This window comes from Loxodonta africana, chromosome 3, assembly GCF_030014295.1.
Source record: "Loxodonta africana isolate mLoxAfr1 chromosome 3, mLoxAfr1.hap2, whole genome shotgun sequence".
NCBI lineage: Eukaryota > Metazoa > Chordata > Mammalia > Proboscidea > Elephantidae > Loxodonta > Loxodonta africana.
The window spans coordinates 68264936-68277400 of record NC_087344.1 but is presented as its reverse complement, the minus strand read 5'-3'; the positions used below and the strand labels follow the sequence as shown (position 1 = coordinate 68277400).

Sequence of the window (12465 nt, the reverse complement as noted above, 5' to 3'; positions counted from 1 at the left end):
AGACTGGTGTTTGATGAATGTTTTATACTAAATAAAACCCATGAGCATGGGGTTCTGTAGAAAAGCAATTTATTCCATTATAAGCACTTACACAGTTAGTCATGGAAAGTAACAGGCCTGCTGGTGAAACAGGTCACCCAAAAGGGAGATGGTACCAAACTAGTGGTCAAGGACTAACTTCTAAAAAAAAAAAAAAAGGCAACTCTTATCCAGGATTAATTTAATTTTAAAAACAAATTATCAGCTATCAATTCACTCTTCTCAACTTAACTGGACAGTCTACCTGTGGTATAACTGTCAGGTAAAAACATGTATCTTTACAACTTGGTGGTCCCAAGTTTAAAAAAAACACCAACCATTTCACAGAAAGGAAAGAAATAATATGCAATCAGTTTAAGAAATACACTAACAAGCAAAAATATATGGGAACAGAGGAACATGTAGAATAAAGTTTTGACTTAACTGGAGAAACGGAGAGGAGACTGGTCTACATGGCAAGTCAGGTGTGAAGATTTTAGAGTAGGAATCTATTTTGAATCTCCCGTTTCCTGAATAAAAATGACATCTTGCAGTATTATACTTCATGGCTCAGACACCTACCTCACTTGGCTCTAGTCCTTACCCACTCTAGCCTTTTTACTTAGATGAGTCTGAAAAACTTGGGATTATAGTATAAGAAGAAAAATAACCACACACATATGTTCCCCTTTCTGTGGCTACTTCAGACCCGGGTTTGTTTCTAGAAATTCCTGAAGAAAATTTAAATATAAGTCTGCGGCTTTGCTAAATCAAGTCTCCCAGTTAACATTTAGAAAACCCCCACTGCTTGGGCTAATAGCACTGTTGATGGTACCTACAGAGGAATAGCCAAACATAGTCTTGTCTCAAAACCAGTGTTAAAATCAATCTTGTGGTTGAGAGAAAAAAGGGGAGTCTAAAATCACAAGTACAGACATATCTAGGACCCCTGTCCTTCTGGATCCACACTTCCTTCAGGGTCTTCATCATTATAAATGTTCTCTGCCTGCCGAAAAACAAAAATGAAAGAGAAGGCTATTTGGTAAATGTGAAGGTTACTCCTGAAGATTCAAATGCTAGCAAAATGGGGATAAAGAGGAGATAAGGCAACAATTAGGAACCCATTGCAATAGTCCAGCAAGTGCTGATGAGAACCTGACCAAAAAATCAGGGTGTGGAGTAGAAGCAGAAAGTTCAGCATTTGTGTTTGCATTTCTTAGATGAGGATAGATGGGAGAAACATTGCAGAAAAAGATACAATAAAATTTGGTAAGTGAACTAGACCTAGAGATGACTAAACAATGGAAGAGAACTCTTCAGTTTTCAAGTCTGGTTAATTTGGAAAATATTGGATCCATATAGTAAACAAGTCAGGAGGTGGAAAGGGGAGTAATGAGAAGGGGAGGAGAGAAAGGTAAGTTGTTTTGATGAGTTTGAGATACCATGGGACAATCAGATAAAGGTAAAGAGCTGGCAGTTGAAAACAGCAGCTTGGAAAACATGGCAGACAAGAGCTAAAGTCACATCTGGGAATAAACTGAACAGGTATGCCAGTTGTATTCATGAAATATAGAAATACGAGGGGATACCATGTCTTATTTCTTACCAGTGTACCTCCCCCAAACAAATGACCAAACACTTACCATCTGCCACACTTGCATGATATTGTCTTCTGATACAGAACAAATCACCCAAGGTTCATTGGGATTCCAGGAGAAATCAGATATCTTGGCAGTGTGACCACCATGAATAAACTGAAACAGAGAAGATACAAAAGATATGAAAAACCAGACAAAAGATATTAAATTACAGATTATTTCAGAAGTGCAAAATGTCAGTAACATACCAGTAACTCTGGTGGCCCATCTTCTGCATCTTCTGGGGATTGTTCCTCTCCAATTTTACTAGAGGAGAAGATTTTTAAAAGTCAAAACAGATCTACCCTGAGTAACTACCTATTTAAAGTATTAAAAAAAAAAAAAAAAACCTCGTCCTCCACGGAGGGAGGAGCTAACACAAGACTCACCTTAAATCCCAGACATTCAGCCTACGATCAGTACCACTGGAAGCCAAAATAGTTTCATTGTGAGGTGACCACTGAACCTATACATAGGAAGGAAACAGGAAAGCCATGAATTAAAAAAATTGAGGGAAAATTACCTAAAATTATATTTAATAATTTTAAAAACCTTTAAATAAAATGAGAAGTCAAAGTACCATATACTATAGTTAAAACTGACACCTAGATCATATTAATTTCCTTTATGAAAATAACCTGTTACTAGACTGGTATATCCCTCAGTATGCCCTAGCAATGAGCTTTGAACATAGTACAATAATTATCTCTTGAATTGAGTCAGAGAGGATTTTGCACGTTAAGGAGCATAGACTGATGTGGCAGAATTAGGCTCGAATTGAAAAGTCCATAGACATGTCAAAACTATACAGAATGAAGGAATGGAAATAAAGGAAAGTGTCGGTAGCAAGGCCAGTAAGTAACCAGGTACTGGTTCTCTTAACACCTCAAAAACGTAGGTGAATGACCAATTTGAGAAAGTACAGAAATAACAAAGGAGGAAAAAGTCCCACAGGGATTGGCATAGGCATAGAAAATATTTCTATTATTTATAACAATGGGATACACACATTCAAGTTTTCCTTTAAAAAAAAAAAAAAAGGATTAGTACCATTACTTTCTCTTACCTGGAATATTTCATCCTTATGTGATTCAAAGGAATGCAACTTGAGTTTCAGATTTCTCAGATCCCACAAAGCAACAGTCTATGTAAAAAAGAAATTCGAGAGCAATCAACGCCTTTTTATAAGTGGGGGGAGCTGGAGAAATTCACCACGTTTTCTCTTAAAATGTATCAAACTAACCTTGTCAGCTGATCCTGTGGCAAGAATAAATTCACTATAAGGATTAAAAGAAAGGCAGTTCACTTCAGCAGTGTGAGCATCAACTGAGTGGCTTGGTTTGGAAGTATTGTTTGAACGAGTATCCCAGCTTTAGTAAAAAACAAAACAAAAAGTTTGAAATGGGTGATTAAATGTAAAACTTAATATACGAATGGGAAAAAAAGGATTTTACTCACATCATAAGTTTCTGATCATCAGCAACTGACCCAAACAGAGACTCATGGAGCAGATGCCAGGAAACATCTTCAACTACTGCTGTGTGGCCAGTAAAGATGGTCTTTGCATCCACCACTTTTCCTTCCTTTGGAACAGCGCTGATGTCCCATAGGCAGATGGTCTTAAATGCAAAATTAACCATTATATAAAAGGAAGGTTACTCTCACCTCACCCTCAAAAGAAACTGATTGATAATTAGCTCAGATTTGCTTCAAAATGGGAAGGATACGCACATGGTCATCTGAAGCACTAAGCAAGTGCCCACTGAGATTTGGGTTCCAAGAAAGCCCATAGCCCTCCTTCTGATGTCCACGGAGACGCAAGTCTGGGTTGCACTCTCCAGAAGGGTCTGCAAAAGTAACAGACACATCAAGACTATACAGTCTAGTGGGTCTACTAAGTCCAGTAAAACCTGCAAAAAGTTAGAACCTGTGTAAGGCAGACATCTGTCAGAGAAGAACAAATCAAATACTTCCACTAATACTGAGTGATAGAAATGTGCTAAGACTGTACCCGTCAAAGGTAGAAAACTTGCGAGACCTGGAAAAACAAGGCAGTCCTGTCAAGTTCCAGCTCTCACAGGTTCACTGTATAATGGAATTTTGATCAAGAGGTCTGAAGCTCTTAACATTTATAAGCAACACAAAAACCCACTATGATTAAATACATAATGTTTAAGCTGCACTATTACTCTGTTCTATGTAAAGAAGTTTTTTTTTTTCGCACTTAAGGGAAGAGACATGAGTAAAGAATACTCACACACATCGGTATCAATTACAACATATTAACTTATACAAAGAATAACCAAAAACCAAACCCACTGCCATCGAGTCAATTCCAACTCATAGTGACCCTATAGGACAGAGTAGAACTGTCCGATAGAGTTTCCAAGGAGCACCTGGTGGATTCGAACTGCTGACCTCTTGGTTAGTAGCTGTAGCACTTAACTACTACACCACCAGGGTTTCCATACGAAGAATAAGGACCCACCAAATTCAGATTGAGAGGGGTAAAGTATTCCCAGTGATTCACTACTTTTGTCTGAATAGAAAAGGGCAGATACCTGGTTTAGAAGGGTGTTTTGTGTAGTCAAAAACAAGAACATCACTGGATGGAGTCTTTGTTGCAATGATGCAAGGGTTCTGGGGCATATAACGGGCCCTGTTTACTTCTCCTTCATGGTTGATCTTGATTTCTATTTCAATCTTTCCACTAACTGAGCCAAAACCTCCAAATTCTGTAAGTAAGATTAATTAATTAATTGCAAATGAGGACAAAGCAAGAGCTATCTCTATCTGTAAAAGTCACTCAAAGTGTAAGGACAGGGAAGGCTTTTTTCCCAGAGAACTGGTATAATGCTAGAAGTAATCTAGATACTTTTTACCTCTACAAAGTACTTTCATGCCTCTTATTTTATCTGATTCTTACCATAACCCTATACAGCAGGCAAGATATTTGCATTTTAGATGAGGAAACAAAAGCTCAGTGTACCAACAGTAATATACTCATGGTGACATGACTAATGAATTGGAGCTATAATGAACCCCTATGTTCTTGATTCCTAATCTAATACTCCTTTAGCTATACCTACAATGACTCCAGGTAATTATACACTCAATAAAAAGTATTTCATTACCATTTGAACTTAAAGAAGACTTCCGCTTCCAAAGCAGGATCTCAATAAGCAGTTTTCAAATCTCATTTAAAGTACCAAATAAGTATATTGAATAAATAAAACCTAAGTTACTATTTTAATGAATAACAAGTAAACAGTCTGTTAGGCACTAAAGGGTTCCTCTTACACCATTTATCTGAAGCTCTAGTCTGTGATGACCTTTCTGAAATACCAATACATCTTATCTTCTCCCTACAGCGTTCTTCCAGTGAGGAGAAACAGAGCCACACCAAGCTAGTTCTGTTTTCCTAACCTCCCACTTACACTTGCCAACCAAAGTCCTTGGGTGAAATAAACCAGGTAGGCAAGTACCACACAAAAACATTTTTTAAAATTCATATCTGACTACTGTATGCACTTAGAGTCCTCCCAAGTACCATTATAAAATGTGTAACAATATAATTTGTGCCTATATTAATCTTGGCTAAGTAATATATAAACAAAAGTAGTTAATCAGTCAAAGAATTACAAAAGACAGCATGATAAAGTAGAAACAGCTCCGAAATGAGAGTCAGATCTACGCCTACCCTGGCCTCTGCCACTTACTAGACTGGTGATTTGGGGAAGGCCTTCAATTTCTCTGAGCCTCAAATATCTTATCCATAAAGCAAAGAAGTTGTAAACGTTAAATGAGAAAGTATAAATAAAAATGCTCTGACAGTAGTGAGGTTATACGAGTGTTATTTTTTGAAGAACAAAATCTTTCCAAAAAGCAAAGGACATAGATGGGTAATATGGTTGGCATATTAGGTAACTTTCAACTTCAAAATAACTTTGAAGCAAATTCAAATGGGTGAAAAAAAAAGTTCAAGGCAGACTGTGAAGGAGGGGGGAAAAAAACACAACACATTAAATGAAACTTTTTTTCCAGGAAGTTAGTCCAAAAGGCATCTACAATGCACACAAAAGAAGGCTCAATATGTGACCTCAAGGAACTTTTAAACATGAGGAGATAAGCACACTATATACGACATGACAAAAATACCTAACAACTACTAAAAAAAAAAGGGGGGGGCACCCATAACAAGGGAAAAGCAATAGCTGCCACAGAGCAAGGGGCAATCATTACATAATGTGGATTATTTCAGTACTGGGCATATACTAAACTGAGAACTTCCCTAATAGTACAGGAAAGCACAGTAATAAGAAAGAACAAGAGGACTAACAACTCCTAATCAGGGGCTACTGATTCGAAGCTGATACTCGAAATGCCAAATTTAAAGTGGGAAAAGACAAACCGTGATAATCAATGTATAATAAATTGAATGAATGTTAAGGTATGTATGTTCACATTGTTTGCTTCTCTCCATGTAGGATTTTTGTTGTTGTTAATTGAGGTACAACATTCACATAGTAAAGGGCACAAACCTCATTAAGTGCCCAGCTTCAATTACCCCACGGGAACTACCACCCAAATAAAAATACAGAACATTTCCAGCACCCGAGAAGGCACTCTCACGCCATTCCCAGTCAATACTGCACTCCCACAAACAATTTCCACCATTCTGATTTCCACCACCAAACCACCTTTTGTTCTATGCCCCAAAACATTTTGAAACTAACAAGAGTAACTTATAACATTCTGAGTCAAACATGCAAAATATTTCAACATGATTTAACAACAGATTATATATAATTCAGACAAAAAGACTAGAGATTTCTTTTTTTTACATACGAAACCAGCTATCCAAATAGGATGCTAAAAATAAACTTGTTGATATTTGAAGATCTTGGTAACAAAGTATGAAAATATTTTAAATCTATTTTCAGATTTAAAATGTGACAACAGCCAGACCGAATCTAATCTGACGACCACCCAAGAAACTTTAAGAGACATTTTGATGTATCTCCTTCCACCACGGTTGAGACCATACATAGGCATCAATCCCATTTTAAGTACCAAGCCTATCCAGAAATCTGAAAGATTTTTTGGAAGGGAAGAGGAAGGAATGGGAAGAGATATGCTGTAGAAGCTTGGAGCGAGTCACAAATCTCTAGTGAGTCTCAGTTTCCTTGCAAGGATTAAATAGAATGATTTATATAGCCATTATCTTATGTATTATTGGTATTACTAAGCATCAGTAAGGGAGGAAAAGGTCTCATCAGAGAAAAAAGTTTGAGTATTTACGACAACTTAGTAAATGTTAAGAGATGCCATTTTAAACTAGTGGGGAAATAGATTAATCAGTAAACAGTATTCAAAACAAAACTGACTAACCATTTGGCAAAAAAGCTTAGATTCCTATTCCTTATCTAACACCAAAACAAATACCAAAGGATCAAAGTTTTAATGGTAAAAATATAGAAGTACTAGAAGAAAATAGTGGGTGAATATTTCAAAATCTTAGAATGAGGAAAGCCTTCAAATGACACAAAATCTGGTGGATATAAAAGTTTGACAACTTCAAACTTCTAAACAATAAGACTTAGAGTCATAATATAAACTTGGAAAAAAATATCTGCCACCTATTTGCAGGGGATAATTTGCCTTATCTATTTAAGAGATAATTGAAAACAAAAGGGCAAACAAAAAACTAAACAAAAAAACCCACAGAAACAGCTAAATGTCCATCAATGAGGTATGACATACTATATAGCCGTCAAAAGGAGGCAGGTCTCCATATACTGATACAGAAGGATACCCAAGATTTATTAAGCCAAAAAAGCCAATCGCAAACCTGCATTGTATATTCTTTGCTGTATCTCTGGTACCAAGAAAAATGTCTGGCATACAGTAAGTACTCAACAGTTGCTGAATGAGTGATCCAATACATGGGATAAATCGTTCAGAAAACTATAGATCAATTTAACAGTGATCTCTAGGGAGTAGGTTTACAGGGCTCTTTCATTTTATGTTTATTTATCTTCTTATAATTTACTATATTACCGGTCAAAATATTTGTTTTGTGCTTAAATAACCAAAAAATTTCACTTAACAATTTATCTTCATTTAATGAAAAACACTAAGGCTCATACAGGCTAAATGATTTACCCAAATCCATACAACAGGGCTTCTAGCTGTTCTTTCTCCACTACAGATGCCTAGCCACAGAGTGACTTTTCAGTGATCTTATCCTATTGTTACACACTTAGGTCAATGACACAAAATCACATTTGCTGACTTTAATCCCAAGAACTTATTTTGCATTCTGTACCAGACTAAGCTTAATATGGAATGGTCAAATGACTAACAGCACAATTATAATCCTGACAGATAATGAGAGCCCTAAAGAATTTTGGTAAAAAAACAAATTATGCTAATCAGGAGAAATCTAACATAAGATGCTTTAACATGCGTTATTTAGAGCAGAACTCTCCATCAAAACCTGTCCTCTAAGTCATAATAATCTGGGTTTGAGGACAATAAAAGAAACCCACCAATTCCTACCTCTTATGAAACGGAAAGAGTAAACACTTCATGAGAAACAATCTAATCTTTAGAATTATCTCCTAAAATACATTTAATTTTTATGTGTGTAGTGCCATGGTTAAGTCATTTCTATCACTTCAAACCTGGTAAGGGTAATTTAAGCCACTGCTTCTCAACCGTTTTTTCATTATCACCTCCCCCTTAGTCAGAGGCAACTTGATGGCAACTAACAACATGGAACCCTTTAAGACTTCCCCTCCCTTAAATCCCCAACCCTTGATGAAATTTTCATACCACAAATATCCTGTATGTACATCTGTGATTTATATATAGAGTAAGGCTGCTTTCACACCCCTACAAACCAATTTTTACTCTCTTAGGGGCAACACCGTCCCTGTTGAGAACATATGCATGCACACAGCAGTAATATATGGTAAATTTTTGTTTCTTTTAATTCTAGAAAGTCCCGTACCATCAATTATTAACATAGAAAGGTTTACAGCAAAAATACAGAACAAAGTGTGTATTAAGTATTTCTTTTGGCACCTATGGCTAATACAAGTCAATACCTACACTGCAAACTCAAGCTTTCCCAAGCTTAAATCTTGTTTCTAACTTCAAAGGCTACTTATCAAACCGTACGTCCTTTTTATGATAATTTAAAGATGAAAAATATAACCCACACACGGTTCCCTCTTCCACCTCTAAGATTCCTACCTCCTTTCTCACTGTCATAGTGTGACGCATCAAACTGAGCATCATCGTTAGGAAGCTGCACACTGGCTATCACAAGGTGGTTTTGTTCATCTGAGGTGTGTGTTCCCAGGACAAGTCGATGAATGCTGAAATCTTTCCCTTCTGGTCTGCAAGAGCAACGCATGATCGTTACTCAAATTAGTAATGTCAATGGAGACCACGACGTCAGTTATACACACATGGATGCAAAAGGCTCTATTACTACAATCAGTTTTGAGAGGAGAAAGTCATTAAGAGCCATATTTTCTACTTTTAACGTATCTCCCACAGGGCTGGGTACAAGAAGGAATACATAGTACTTAATTTTGTAAGTATTTCTTAACTTGGCCAAAAATTTAGAACAACTCCGAGAAAAAAAGAAATTCTAACAGATTACAACATGGATTAACTACTCAGCTTTTACAATGGGTTTGGAAGAAAAACAGCAATTGTTGGATACATTATTAGTATTTAACACTGTTACACTGAGTATAATGGAATAAAAAAAAGAAAAAAGACAGGGAATTTGGACCAATGTCAAACACTGCAGAAAGTTTATCAAAGCAGAAAGCTACTCAGTTGATAGTGCAGAGATTTCAGCCTTGGGGAATTTGCCTAACTGAGTGCATTCCAACCCTGGCTAATCACTACATTATTTGGGAAGCTTTTTAAAAATATGGGTTCCGGAATGATTTAGTAGGTCTGGGGTGGCTACCATTTGGGACCCACTGGTCCAAACATACCTAATTTAGAATGTGATAGTCAATCTGGAATCACTATTCAGCTATTTTTCAAGCGCTCTGAAATGTCTTTCTGTCACAAATTCTTACATGATTTTAACTATCACTGAGAACTCCTTACAGAAAGGACTCCACTTACTCCTGAACTCCCCAGGTAATTTTGACAATCAGCTGAATATGGGAACTCTTGGCCACGATAACGAAGAGCGCAACTCTAAATTTCTAGATGTTTATTATAGTTTTATGTAACTTTTTTTTTAAATGCCCTTGTGAAGGTAACTGTCTCATTCTTAAGTTATTAATAAAATTTACATGTTGAATTTCCACTAGCTGAGCTGACTCCTAGTCTAATAATCACTTGGCACGTATCTTGATTTCTAAAGATCTGAGGTTTTAAAGTAGTTTTGTTACTAAATATACAATATAATTTTGAATGTTATTCTGAAAACTGAATCAGTTTTATAACAAAGTAAGAAACGTGAACTTCTAAGTCATAGTGAAACAGTGATGACACTTGTAACTTCTTTAAATGTGCCTCTGGAGGTGCTTATTGGGGAAATCCATTATTCCAACAAGCACACCGATTTTGCCGAAACTTTAGATATCTATTATCTAAATTCACTTTCATCTTTGGATTGACACTTCCTCTCGGAAGCCTGTCCTGATGCCCCAAAGGGAGATAATTTTTTCTTCCTCTTAAGATTTTATCTATGCTACTTTTTTTTTTTTTTTTTTTACTACTTTTAGGGAAATTATAATTACTTTGTACTGTTCTATTTTATACACAAATTTATACCTAAATTTGTACCGATACCTGGCACATATTTGTTGTTAGGTGCTGTCGAGTCAGTTCCAACTCATATCGACCTTATAGGACAGGGTAGAACTGCCCCACAGGAGCTTCCAAGGAGCAGCTGGTGGATTTAACTGCCAAACTTTTGGTTAGCAGCTGAGCTCTTCAGCACTACGTCACAAGGGACCCTCAATATATGTAACCTAAAGTAATAATATAATTTTCTCTATTCAAGGTAAAGGTCCCTGGGTGTCACAATTTGCTCTTGTTTACTAAACTAAAGATTGGTGGTTCAAACCCAACCATCAGTGCTGCAGGAAAAAAAGCCTGGATATATGCTTCTACAAAGGTTATGACTGAGAAAACTCTAAGGAACAGTTCTACTCTGTAACACATGGGGTTACCATGAGTCAGAATCCACTCCATGGCAACGGTTCCCGCCCCCCGCCCTAAGTATCCTAAGTAGCTCTCAATAACTACTCTCACCACATATAAGGATTAGTTTCAGCCTGCCTCTTTGACTATACTATGTGCAACAATGGGCTCAAACATAACACCAATAATATGGATGGTGCAGGACCGGGCAGCGTTTCTTTCTATGGTACACTGGGTCGCTATGAGTTGGAACCAACTGGACTCGACAGCATCTAACAACAACACCTGCTTCCTGAAGGCAGGTACCGTGTCACGTTCCGTTTTGTGTTAACCAACTAATACCAACGACTGTGAGAGTTCAAATGTTTTGTTTAAAGAACTGTACTCATCAAAATACTTTTGAAAGCTGACAAGTTTTATGTTGTTACTTGGTCAACTACAGTTGTTTAATATGCCTACTCAATTCATTATCAGAGAAAGACACTACCCAGGTATTTTCTCCTGTCATATAAATCGCAAAATATTTTTACATTTTGCCATACATTCTGGGCTAGAAAAAATGTTGCCAATAGGTTTTGCTCAAGTGCAGGTGGTTGGATAGTGGGAAATAAGGGGCGGGGTATCTATGGAAAACCTACACTGCGAACACACAAAAAGAGATTCAGAAATTAAGTGTATTAAGAGATTTACATCACCTGGTTACATCTGGAAGCCACTGTGCAGTTAGGCTGGGCCACTCCAGAGCATGGGTCATCACCAAATCATAAAGAAAAGGGGTGTTCTTTTTCCATATTTTGTACTCCTCGTTGATGACACGTTCTTCCACGGCATCATCAAAGGCTGCTAAAAAAGAAAAAATAAATGAACTTAGCAAACGAATGGAAACCGATCACACCCGGTACCACTAACAGCACGGCTCCTGGGTTCTCATTTTGAAATGGAGATTAAGTTTGTCCAAATCCTTCCTAGGCAGAGACACCAATTCCCCTCTCAGCCTTCGTAGGGCAGGAACTACTCTCGGTTCACTGCCATCAGACACTCCGTTACCCGTTCCGTGCGCTGGGCCTTCGGGGCACGCTCCCGTCCGCCACTAGTCTACAGGACCGGCGAGGAGGCCCGAACACCAACCCCTGGGGGTAGGGAGCGTTGCCGAGAGGCCGACAAAAGGCGGCATAGGAGGACAGGGAGCGCGGGGAGGCCGCCGGGCTGCTAGGGGAGGGATGAAACACCCTGCGGCGACCGGCACCCCCTCTGGAGGTCCTGGCGCGCCGTTAGCCCGCCCCGCGGGGACATTTCTTCTCAGGCCTTCGACGCTGGTAACCGCACTCAGCAAAGTCGGGCCTGTCCTCACTGTTAGGCCGTGTCGAGGCCGCAGCAGAGCCGCAGCTCCCCTTGGCCCTTCTAGGACGGCCCCGACACCCTCACCTTCCTTGTCGGCCATGGCGGGCAGGCGAGCCGGGAGGGAGCCGGGAGTCGAGAGTTGCGGGAGGGGCGGGGAGGCTGCGGGCGCTCGCTCCGCGCGCGCGGCCTCTATTGTTTCCTGCTGCCCCTGCGTGAGGCCCGACTCGCGCACCTTCGCGCCAACATCGGCCAATCCGGGCGCACCGAGCGGCGGAGTAGGCGG

At 38.6% G+C, this 12465-nt stretch overlaps 1 protein-coding gene across 2 annotated transcripts; it reads right to left on the bottom strand.

Moving 5' to 3' along the window:
* Window positions 1-52: 52 nt before the first annotated feature.
* On the bottom strand, window positions 53-12398 carry RBBP4 (RB binding protein 4, chromatin remodeling factor). Of its 2 annotated transcripts, none has more exons than XM_003415471.4 (12): window positions 12267-12398; window positions 11537-11684; window positions 8916-9061; window positions 4217-4390; window positions 3387-3502; window positions 3114-3274; window positions 2899-3025; window positions 2722-2799; window positions 2045-2121; window positions 1865-1922; window positions 1662-1772; window positions 53-1024 (listed from the first exon to the last, which is right to left on the bottom strand). In XM_003415471.4, exons 1-12 carry the CDS (start codon window positions 12280-12282, stop codon window positions 959-961), a joined length of 1278 nt encoding a protein of 425 aa, XP_003415519.1. In that variant the 5' UTR covers window positions 12283-12398; the 3' UTR covers window positions 53-958. The 2 variants fall into 2 exon arrangements, with proteins under 2 accessions (XP_003415519.1, XP_010593478.1); XM_010595176.3 differs by having other exon boundaries at window positions 11537-11681; window positions 12267-12395.
* Between the last annotated feature and the right edge of the window lie 67 nt (window positions 12399-12465).

Excerpts from the sequence above, each read along its gene's own strand:
- RBBP4 (XM_003415471.4), bottom strand. Across the intron at positions 9,062-11,536 it reads TGGCTTCCAGATGTAACCAG|ACCAGAAGGGAAAGATTTCA; the intron begins GTGATGTAAATC and ends TTGCTCTTGCAG. Across the intron at positions 1,923-2,044 it reads CTGAATGTCTGGGATTTAAG|TAAAATTGGAGAGGAACAAT; the intron begins GTGAGTCTTGTG and ends CTTCTCCTCTAG.